Consider the following 12,449-nt stretch of genomic DNA (forward strand, 5'->3'; position numbering starts at 1 on the left):
TAAAATGTGTACAATAATGCGAGAGGCAAAGTTTTGTAAAGTCGAGCCTGGCTCTGGAGGGCAAGTACGCAATGAGTGGGCAGACATGACATGGGGACTTACCTCAGATGAGACGGAAATACAATTGTATAGTCAAAAAATCTGAAGGCAAGTACGACTCTAAGTGGAAAATGAAAAGAGATAATTAGTGCGAGAGACTGGTAAAATCCAGCACGAGCCAAAATCCAGTTCAGACTGAATGAAATACATTAGTGTTTGTGAACTAATCGAAACAGTTACTTTAAGCAGTGTGAAAAACTGTGAAGGTGAAACTGTGATACGGACAGTGAAGTGCTAGTATTGAACGTTCAACAGCGGTAAAGACGCCAAACGCCAATATTACGCACGAAAAACTGTGAATTTGCTTATAAATGTGAACTGTTAACGTGAAGTGAACCCACAGTAAATATTTTTGGGACAGGCTGTAATTTCAGTGAGTACAACAATGCGAGATTGGAATGCGATGCGTGGACTGTTGCAAGACAGCGACCGCAGAAACGGCGAATGTTTGTGCTAAGCTCGTATTGGGACACTCACCAGTGCCTGCGAGTGCGGCGAAAACATAATTTTATCAAGACCAAAAACTGACGTGTAATGGAAACAGTGGCGCATCAAAACTTCATTCACGGGAGAAGATCCATGTCATGTATTCTGCAAGACAGTGCTAGCTTGACACTCGGAAACTGGCGAAAACTTAACAACAACTGCCGCACTAATAAATTCTTCTTTCCCACTAGCGTAACCATCTGCAGCAGGAAACAAATATTACGTTGGTTGTGTGTATGTTTCATGTACTACGTCGGAGATGCGTAGCAGAGCTGACTCCTGCCAACAAGAGCGGGGGGCGAATATCATCCCACTCCGCCACGCCCGGGCGAGACAGAAGCGCATCACCAACGGTGCAGCCGATCAGCTGATTCTGACGATCCGCGACAGCGAGACACACGCTGGCGTCGGGCGGGCGTTGACCTCTCCGCAGCCGCCGCGAACGCCGAGCACCGAACACACCAACCGACGCCGTCGCGAGCCAAACGTCGCGGCGTAGATCATCAACGACACCGCAATCAAGTGTTATAATGACCTCATTTTTTGCATAGTGCAACAAAAATATTTGTATGCACATCCTGTACTCCAATGACATTCCAGAAACAATTAAGTGAAAGTGACCAAAGCAGTTAGTCTGTCGCTCCGCCGAGGTTTTCCCCAGGTTTCCCTACGGCCGCGCCAAATGGGGAGCGAACAGTTGACACCCCTGGGACTTCAAATATTCCGGACTAACTCGTGGTTATATACCTTGAACCTCATCTGTATTACACTTTGTGGGCAACACACCACAGTAATTTAACGCTTTAAATATACGATGTGACATATGTAGACTGTGAAAGAAAAATCTGCGTGTGGACACTGTGGACATGAAAGAGGAAATATTTATGTCAAAAAACACGAACATTTTTTATGACAAACATTTCGGGGGGCAATATAGCGTCCCCAGTGCCATATTACTAAAAGACAATATTTATAAAGAAGACATTCATAATTTGTAAGAGATTTTTTTTCATGTAGCCGTAAAATAATAATTTCTCTGTCCAGGTTTCAAATGCAAAGAAATAATTTATGACAAAATGATCTAAAGAGGTGACAAGATACACTCTTTTGTTAATTTTTTTAGTCGTCTTTATTACTTCTTCTCTTGTTTTTCTTGTGTGTCGAGGGACATCTTGCGTGTGCTGACAAATGTAAGCTTATTTGTATGAGTTAAGCATATAATATACTGATTTAATATTATTGTGCACTTTTAATTTGTAAGAGGTGATCCCGATTTCATGTCCGCCTTCCTTGAATTAACTTGCATTCAAGTAATTTACAGCTCAACAATTGCAGCGGCCGATGCAGCCAACGACGCCATTACGTGGCGATATTAACTTATGAAAAAATTAGCGGAAGCTGAAAACTCGCCTGCTATTAGCATAATATTAATTTTTCTCCACAGCCGCCCGACGTTGCAGAAAATACTTAGCTCTAAGATTCTTATTTTCATAGCCGAGACCCAGAGCCAGGACTCTGACTACAATAAAATGGTTAACGGAGGTAAGAAAAATACTCTCGCGCGTGTGTGGGCCGCAATTTTAGTTAATAACTAAAGATTTCTTGCTTTAAAGTGAACTGACTAGCCGAGGAAATTAATATGCAAAGTTTATTACGTTGTTCAGCTTGTATGCTCATGTTTGTAAGATGCAGCGAGTGTAACATTCATTAACGTAACGAATAATTTGAAATTAATATTGTTAAAAAGGAGAACTTCAGGAACGCATTTAATCGTAAAATCAAAATTTAAATGAAATATCATTTTTATTAAGGCCCACCATGTAAGTCGGCAACAATCAAAGAATAATAATCACAATAATAATATATATATTAAATTACGACGGCCGAAGTTACGCGAGAGAAGGTACTGCTCATACACGAATCAACTGTGCATGTACATAAGCCCACTGGCAACTTCTCAAACTAACTTAATGTTAACCATTGTGACATCATGCCCATCGGAAGCAGTTTGATGTAATGAATTATCGCAATCTTCATCCTAAAGCCTTCGACACATTTTGCTGTTGGCAGGTGCTTGTGTGTGAGCTGTTTTGTTGCTGTAAATGGTGTATTTCCTTTGCAACTTAAGTTTTATTTATTTATTTATTTTTCCTCGTTTACATTTTATTGCTGCAGTATTATACTGCAGTAATGAGCTAAAGTAAAATTCTTTGTTAGAGTATCAGTTTGACCAGTCACAATTACAAAAAATTAACTGAGAACTAAAACAAAGAAAAATTCCCGGAATTCTTAAAAATTCCCACGTTTTTTTCTGGTTTTCTCCTGGATGAAAAAATTCCTGGGTTTTTTCCAGATTTCCCGGCTGTCACACCCTGTTTTTAGGATTTTCTGTCATCGGTAGACAGAATTTTACTTTCAAATTTGCTTAACACTTCAATGCATGAGACTCCTTACAACAATTTTGGCTTCGTTTAACTTTTGTTTGTCTGTGAGGCACTGGCTATGTTTATATTTCCAGTGAAGTTTCCTTTGATTTCATAGCAGTTTTCTAATATGGCCATCTAACCACAGCGCGTCTTGTTTGTCCCTCATGACTTTGCTTGACGTGTACCTGTATAAAGCATATTGTATGATGCTCTTGAACTTTGTCCTCTGATAGTGCTGGAGATGAGACTTTCAAGCTGACCACTCAGGTAATCTGAAATCTGTTTCTTGCACTCTTACTGCATTTCTTTGTGTTACTATATACAGCTATATACTGTAAAAGCCTAGGGGTCACTGAATCCCTGTTCTACCCCAATTGTAACAAAAAGTTTGGGTCTGTCACCAGCAGGTCTATGATGTTATCTTCACAAGTCAGTTCTCCGATTAACTGCTCATGGTAATTTTCAGATAAAGCATTTAGAACAATTTCACGTGATTCTCTGCCCCTACTACACATCCTGATTCCTTGAGTCTCTCCCAGTCTATAGCTGGTGGATTAGAACCTCCACCTGAAACTGTAACATGACGACAAAATTCATGTGAAATGTTCTCCCAGTTTCCCCCGTAACTGTTCTGCCACTACTACTGTTGCTGCTGCTGCTGAGACAACCAAACAATACACATGCCTACAGAAGTACTCTGACAATGACAAAAATTAAGGTGCATGAGAACGAATTGTTGTAACATTTATCCTATTCACCAGATATGGTATCATCTGATTTAATATATTCCCACACCTAATGGAATCTTTGGATGGCAAACATTTTTAATCCAATGAGACCTCCTACAATTCTACACCTACATCTCACAGCTACTTTGTACTACTACTATCCATTATCTTTCCTTTTCCACTCACAAATGGAACAAGGGAAAAATGACCATCTATATGTCTCTATATGAGCTTTAATTTCTCTTATCTTGGCTTTATTGTCCCTACATGAAATACACTTTGGTAGCAACAGACTCACTTTGCAGCAAGCCGCAAATGCTGGTTCTCTACATTTTCTCAATAGTGTTTCGGGAAAAGCGTGTCACCTTCACTCCATGTATACCCACTTGAGTTCACTAAGCATTGTTGTAATACATGCACATTAATCAAACTTACAGGTAACAAATCTAGCAGCCCGCCTCTCAATTACTTTGATGTCTTCCTTGAACTCAGCCTGTTGGGTGTTCCAAGCAAACTTTCTGTATTCAAAAGTGGGACCCACTAGTGTTCTATAAATGGTCTCCTTTATAGATGAGCTACACTTTCCTAAAATTCTGCTGATAAACCAGTCAATCATTACCGTTCCTAGTATTGTCCTTACATGCTCATTCTATTTCGTATCACTCTGCAATGTTATGCCTCCTCACTTAATCAACATGACTATGTCAAGCATCACTCCACTAATACTATATTACAATAATTCTTCAGGTCAACTACAAATTTTGTCTAATTCATCTTGTATCTTCTTACAGTCACTCAATGATGTCACCTTCCTGTACACTAGGCATCAACTGCACACAGTCACAGATTGCTGCTCACCCTGCCTGTCAGATTATCTACACATACACTTTCAGAGGGTACTCCTGATGATAGCATTGTCTCTGGTGGACACTCACCATCCAGGACAATGTACTGGGTTCTATTATAAAAGAGGTCTTCAACCCGCTCAAATATCTGAGAACCTATTCCATATGCTGGACCTTCATTAACAATCTGCAATGGGGCATAATATCAAACTTTTTCCAGAGATCTATGAATAATACCAATTCAGGGATGAAAACCTCCTGTTGGAAAAATGTTGGGCACTGACTTAAAGAGGAACTGTGGCAAAAAAAAAATAAGTACACTTTTGCCATAAAATGGTTGTTCACTGCCTGGATGAGTAATTTTTTCCTTGCAATCTTAGTGCCAACTGTAGCTTACCCATCCAAGCATTGTCTCTCTCTCAAGCTGCTGATGAAGCAGCTTGAGCGGTCGACTTGCAGAGTGTAGTCGTTGATGAAGAGCCTGGTAAAGACCGAGTAGGCGCTCTGCTTCCTCTGGTGAGTTGTACGGTGCTTCCATTGCTGGGCTCCAAAACTGTGCAGTCGATCGGCACTTGTATAAGAAGTGGCGCATGTCTGCCACCCCAACTTGGGACACAGTCAATGTTGGCCGTGAGAGTGACTCATTGATTGCTTCCAGACAGTTACCTCGACGCAATTTCTGCAACAGAAGGCTTACAACATTATTTTGTACCAAATACACAATATGAGTAGTGTTAATTACTAGTATATCAGGATTGCTAAGTATTATATGTCAAATTTTACCAAAAGAATTTGCAATTGGTATACAAACTGGACACATTTTTTAAAATGTGCAGTATCTTATTTGTGCACATACAGTTACATTTACTACTGCAACAGCTATTTATAAGAACGTAGTTCTCGTGTATAATGAAATGTCACTGAACAAAATGCACAGTTATCCAAGTATGACCTACAACTGTCTCAGATCTTCCACAGATAAGTAACCCCCCTTACTTTCCCTATTACTCAGAAGCACTTAAGCAATCCTAGCAGGATTAAAACTCCTATGAGAGGGAGTGTTGGGGAGGCTGGATTTGTTTCGGACTAAACTGAATCTCATTTTGAACCGGTGTGTTCACTGTTCTGCAAAGAAGTACACCTGCTGCTAGGAATAATGTATCATCACATTAAGCAGCAGTTCCATTTCGGCTACTGATACACCTGGAAATCCACAGGCCATGACAGCCACATTTCATGGTATTGCACCTTTATATCTTTGTGTATCATTCAGTAGCCAGCCACCTCTGCGATATATTGCAAGTCATGTTCATCATTAATTTGTGTTTGTTAATGAATCCATAATAGGAAAAACAAATAATGTAAGGTCCAAGGTAAGTAACACTCACCAACATTACAGCGTGTATTTAAAGCAAACCTGATTTGCATCCCCATAGTGGTGCTACTAGCACAAGATGGCATCCGGTACAGTTGTTTATAGTGAGAAAGTGAACAAAAGTTATAGTTGTGTGGTGAAAAACGGAACATACGTAAATTATAACAGTGAAATAGTGAAGCTAAATGAACGTGTATCAAGCCTGCAATTAATTGTAGATGTACTAAGGCGGGACATTGCGCATTTAGAAAATGAAAATGCCAAACTGAAAAAGGCGCGTAATATCCTGATCGCCAAAGCAAGTAAAACACAGAACTGGGAGCACAGGACTAGCATGATCACAGAAGAAAGAAGCGAAAAGGTGATAAATACAACGAATGGAACGAACCGCGGCAATAAAAGCAGTTTCAGTGTCCTACCTACAATAAACGAGTGCTCTGAAGTGGATATAGGCCTAAAGGCAGAAACAACAAGGCAACATATGTTTACTAGGCCAAAAAGGGTTAGTCGTGTGAAACCCAGTGACTAGAATTCCCGTGGTAACAAAAAACTGTTTTCATGCATTAGATTCAGGTATAAATGTGGAATCCACGGAAAACTGTGATGACAGCAACACACCAAATCTATTTAGTGACAAGCACATGAGCAGAAACTTCCGCAATAAACGTGAATACAAACTCAAAGTGAAAATATTCTCTGACAGCCACGGACGTGAGATCACAAAAATACTACGTTACAGTCATTGTATACAAGCAACTAGTATTGTCAAACCAGGTGCACCCATCCAAGAACTCATTAGAAACATACAAACTGAAAATGATTGTCATATTGTCATAGCTGGAGCCAATAATGTGATGATGATGATGTTTGGTTTGTGGGGCGCTCAACTGCGTGGTTATCAGCGCCCGTACAATGACCCAATCTTTGCTCAGTCCAATTTCGCCACTTTCCTGGATGATGATGAAATGATGAGGACAACACAAACACCCAGTCATCTCGAGGCAGGTGAAAATCCCCGACCCCGCCGGGAATCGAACCCGGGACCCCATGCTCGGGAAACGAGAACGCTACCGCGAGACCACGAGTGGCAGACAGGAGCCAATAATGTATATAAAAATGACCTCCACAGTTCAACACGAAACCTTAAGGCAATACTAAATTCAACAGAAGAGAAATCAGTTTTTGTAGTCGGAATTCCACATAGGCATGACCTTTCGGAATGGTCATGTGTGAATGTGGAAATCATAAAAGCAAACAGGCAATACTCAAAGATTTGCAGGGCCTACCAAAATGCATATTTTATAAGTATGGACTCCTTGCAAAGAGACTGTTACACGAGACATGGTATGCACCTTAATAAGAGAGGCAAGAAGATTCTGTGCCAAAACATCAGCATGATACTGAAAGCATCTGACAACCAAGAAGTAATTGCTGCTCTTCCAGCTCCTTGCTTGACGCAAGCAGAGCCTGAAGAAATTGTTACTTCTATTACAGCAGTAGAGGTGGAAGCAGCAATTGTACCTACACACACAACAAACGCTGCAGCAGCAGTACCTACCACATTTCATCTACAGGATTCAACAGCAGCAGAAGATGAAGCAACATCCAAATCTCCACTGTCACCAGTTGCCACAACAATGCCTGCAGCAGCAGCAGCAGCAGCAGCAGCAGTACCTATCACAATTCATCAGCAAGATTCAACAGCAGCAGAAGAAGAAGCAACCACCTTATCCCCTCAGTCACCAGATGCCACAACAGTGCCTCCACACACCATAACAGCAGTTCCATCAATTCCTGTAGTAGCAGCCTCATCTACAATATCATCACAAAGAGGGAAGAGTAGGCATACAACAGTAGATGTGCTACCACTCCAAGTGAACAATTTTTTAGTAGAAGGCAACAAGAGGCAGAAATCCAAAAGATAAGCCCTGAAAAAGGTTTGAAAACCAATCACCATAGTGTTCAGTGTGTAAGCAATAAGAGCATGGATCTTAAAATATGTTACCTTAACGTTCAAGGACTAAAAGATAAAGAACTTATCATAACTGAGCTTGGTCTTGATAACCAGTTTGATATTTTTTGTCTGAGTGAACACTGGGCTAATGAGAATGAACTTGCAGTTGCCAAATTTGACAATTTTAGTATAGTAAATAGCTACTGTAGGAAAGAGCACATTAGAGGCGGTGTGGTAATTTATTCCAACCAGTCACTCAATTGTACAATAACCAAACTAGACCTAAATTCCTTGTGTGATGAACAGCACTTTGAAGTTAAGGGTATAATCATTAACAGCCATAAGCTAATAGTAGTATCCATGTACAGAACACCAAAGGGAAGCATTAACATATTTTTAGAAAAAATGGACATGCTATTGAGTGAATTAAGTAATATTAAATGGCTACACTATGATATTGCAATAGGAGGTGATTTGAATGCTGATTTTGATGTTACTAAATGTAAGGGTAGTGTTGCAGCTCTGGAAAACTTACTAAGACAATACAATTTACATCATATTAATAACAGGCCCACAAGAAACAAAGCATGTTTAGATAACATCTTTGTAAACTTCAAGACCACTGAAAACACATGCGAAGTTGTAGTGTTCCCATTCTCTGACTATGACTCTGTATCTCTAAATTATGCAAGTAAAATTCCCCTCAATAGGAGCAATGCAAACAGACCTGTCCCAACAGTTGTGATTACCAGACCCGTAACTGAGGATAAAACTAACACATTTCGTAATTCTCTTGCTGACAGAGACTGGTTTGGCCATTGTAGTGTCAATGGACATTACACATCAAGTAATGACCTGCCAGCCAAAATAATATTTGATAGATTTTTTAATGCATTCTTGACCCTATTTAACCATAGTATTCCCATAAAAAAATCAAAATAATGGACAGCAGCCACAAATCCAGATCTCAAAACAAACAAAATATATGGTACACTAAACAGCTGACAGATCTAAAGAAACAAGTTTTGTTACTGTACAACATATACAATATGAAGTCTGACTGTGCCAAATCAGCCTATGTGGAATGCAGGAATGAATACAAAAAAGCCATCCTGCAAGCCAAAAAAACCTACAATGCCAACAGCATACATAATTCCACCAATACCTGCAAAACCGCTTGGCAAGTAATTAACAGTGCTGCCACAGATACTAAAAAAGACAAAATTAATATCCCACCACAAACACTCAATGAGGTTTTTATTAATTCAGTGAAAGAAATAGGAGACGCAAATATCAAACCAGACATTAATCCATCAGAGTTACTCTCCCAAAATTGGGGTAGACAGTCACTAAATACAAGCATGCTAAACTTCTCCGAAGTATCGCCTAGATATGTACAAGGGGTCATAAAACAACTGAAATCATCTGATAGCTTAGATATATATGGCATATCATGCAACCTGCTAAAAAAAAAGTGTGTGATTGCATTCTGTACCCTTTAACCCATTGCATAAACAAGTGCTTACTTGAGGGAAATTTTCCTGACGAGTTAAAACTGTCTAGGATCGTCCCAGTATACAAAAAGGGAGATAAATACTCTCCAACTAGTTACAGGCCTATTTCAATAGTACCCACATTCTCCAAGGTAATAGAATGCATCATGTACCAACAATTATCATCTCGCTTTGAGAATCTATGAATAATTAATGCTACACAATATGGGTTTAGGAAGAATCTGTCGACCATTGATGCAATCAATATGGTAGTCAGTTACATCCTCAAAGTTTTTGAGAACAAAGGCTTTGCTCAGGTCTCATTCTGTGACCTAAGCAAGGCCTTCGACTGTGTTGAGCACACGCCACTACTAGAGAAACTAGAATTCTATGGCATCAAAGGAAACAGTCTCAGACTATTAAAAGCTTATCTCAACAACCGTAAACAGGTAGTTTGTGTTGGTAAGGAAATGTCAAACATAGAAAATGTTAAAGTAGGTGTGCCTCAGGGATCTGTACTGGGGCCCTTCCTGTTTCTGATAATGATCAATGACCTCCTCTCGTTTATTAGATCCACCACTGTATTGTATGCAGATGATACGACTTTTCTTCATAGCAGTAACAATCTTAATGATCTTAAAACCTGTGCTGAAAATACACTCACTCATGCAGCATATTGGTTCAGAGCAAATGGTTTCCTGCTAAATGAAAATAAAACTCAGCAGATAATCTTCACTCTAAGAGACAAGCCACTATCTGATGACCCAAGTTCTGTTAAATTCCTGGGAGTTTATTTAGACGAAAAGTTATCCTGGGACCAACATGTAAACTATATTAGTAGTAAGCTGTCTAGTGTTATTTATTTATTAAGACAACTCAGAAATTGTGTACCTGAAACATACATCAGATCATCTTATTTTGCATTTTTCCAAAGTATAATATCCTATGGCATTATCTTGTGGGGTAACTCTAGTCATATACACGACATCCTATTATTGCAGAAGAAACCCATTAGGATAATTACAAATTCTTCACATAAGGCTCACTGCAAACCCTTATTTACCAAACAAAAAATTATGACAGTAATAAACCTCTATATACACAATGTCTTAATCTTTACGAAGAAGAACCTACAAGATGTGAAACATAGAGAAAATGTACATTCTTACAACACAAGAAGCATCAAACACATATACACACCTTACCACAGACTATCAAAATCAATAAATAGCTATGAAGTCACAGGGCACAAACTATTTAATAAGCTGCCACATGCTATACAGGATCTTCCTGAACATACATCCAAAGAAAGACTGCATGAATGGTTTATTGCCCACCCGTTCTATGATATCAATCAATTCTTCAACTGTAAAATGCAGTAATCCAACAGATGACCCACTGTACATTTATTGTAATATAAGCTAAAATATTTCAGTAGTCAATACCTTATCACACTGTATTATAAATTGTAACTTCATTTGACGTTATCAATTGATGTAATGGCCTAAAGACAATAAAATCTTTATTATTATTATTATTATTATTATTATGCAAATACTGCGAAATTTGAGCAGACGTCACAGACATCATCTTTGAGATGTAGAAACACATCTACCAACTTTTGTTTATGTCACACTACTGCTTCTTGGTGTTGCAATTTTTTTCCATCAGTGTACAATGCGTAGTTACCTTTACTTCTTCCGTCATTTGTATTTAACCTTGTATTTGGCATTGCTGTAAGTAAAACAGGAAACTATACCCAAGACACTTGAACATAGGTTTTTGAAGTAATCAAATAATGAAGAAAGTACTTGAGGTATACATCAAATCAGTTGCACATATCATCAACTAGTTCAGGGATAATTAGGGATGTAGTGCTGTCATGGAATTGTGCAGTGAGAGAGAGGGAGAGAGCTCATATAAATAACTGCTGTGCTGCCTTGCAGAGATGTAACAAACATTTCACACTACCATGTGGCTATCATTCATCAGAAATACATCACACTAAAACACTATAAAAATGAGAAAATAGTAATAATCAAGAATATGCTGCGCAAAGAAGATGAAGCCATGATGAACGCTCACGCAAAAATTGATGGGATTGGGCAGGTTAAAATCTCGACGGATGAGTTGTTAATTCATAGTATTTCAAAGATCCAACTACAGCCATCAAATAATATACCAAGTATAGATCCTAATACAATTGGAGAAACAGGAAGATGTACGGAACATTACTTTGTATTAAAATACAATATCATTAAACCAAAGATACTGTGCATATTCTTTCAGTTATATGTACGGTATTAGTACACCACTAGGATCAAAATAAATAAATGAATGAATAAATAAATAAATAAAATAAAAAATTAAACAACCTTCACTAACATTTTTTGCTCTTCAGGTTACAATGGAAGTTATTTGATATCTGTTACCCACACACATTCATTAGTAACAGATATGCGCAAACACTCCTCCTTCATTCTTACACTGTTCTGGTTATTATTTTCTAATTTTACTTATGCAATGGTCTAATACAATGGTACATGTAACTGACTTTGGTATAAAAAGATTTTTTTTTTTTTTTGCCTATTCATAGCATTACTTTTGGCTCTGTACCACTACTTTAGTTTTTGCAAACATTATTTGTGTGCACGCCAAAGGAACACTGTACTGCATGCAGCTCATATGGCATTTATTTTCTAAATATGGCCCTATTTTGTACTGCTATGTCAGAGTCAATTGGTGTGCTCAAGGTCCACCTCGCACTTTATATGTTTTTATGACTGATGGCTTACATATGCAGTTACTGTTGTGTCCATTTTCCATTCTATAAGGCTTTATTATGGATAGGTTACATACCCAGCTACTTTTACACAATCTGATGATGCCACAAAAGCGTTAAACCCATCACTGGTATTAAATAATTTCACAACCGAGCCTGTTTTTATTCTAAACTTTTCTACACATTTGTGATAAGGCATAATTTTGTCATATCGTTCATAGTGTACAATAATGTATATGAAACACAAACATATTGACAAAT

At 38.5% G+C, this 12,449-nt stretch overlaps 1 protein-coding gene across 1 annotated transcript in view; it reads right to left on the reverse strand.

Annotated features, from left to right (window-relative positions):
• The window catches only part of LOC126191236 (vacuolar fusion protein MON1 homolog A), a 106,699-nt gene that overhangs the window by 27,176 nt on the left and 67,074 nt on the right, over positions 1 to 12,449 (reverse strand). The window contains exon 7 of the mRNA XM_049932040.1: positions 4,982 to 5,263. Within this exon, the coding sequence (XP_049787997.1) occupies positions 4,982 to 5,263 (282 nt within the window). The remainder of the gene's footprint in view (positions 1 to 4,981; positions 5,264 to 12,449) is intronic.

This window comes from Schistocerca cancellata, chromosome 6 (genome assembly GCF_023864275.1).
Source record: "Schistocerca cancellata isolate TAMUIC-IGC-003103 chromosome 6, iqSchCanc2.1, whole genome shotgun sequence".
NCBI lineage: Eukaryota > Metazoa > Arthropoda > Insecta > Orthoptera > Acrididae > Schistocerca > Schistocerca cancellata.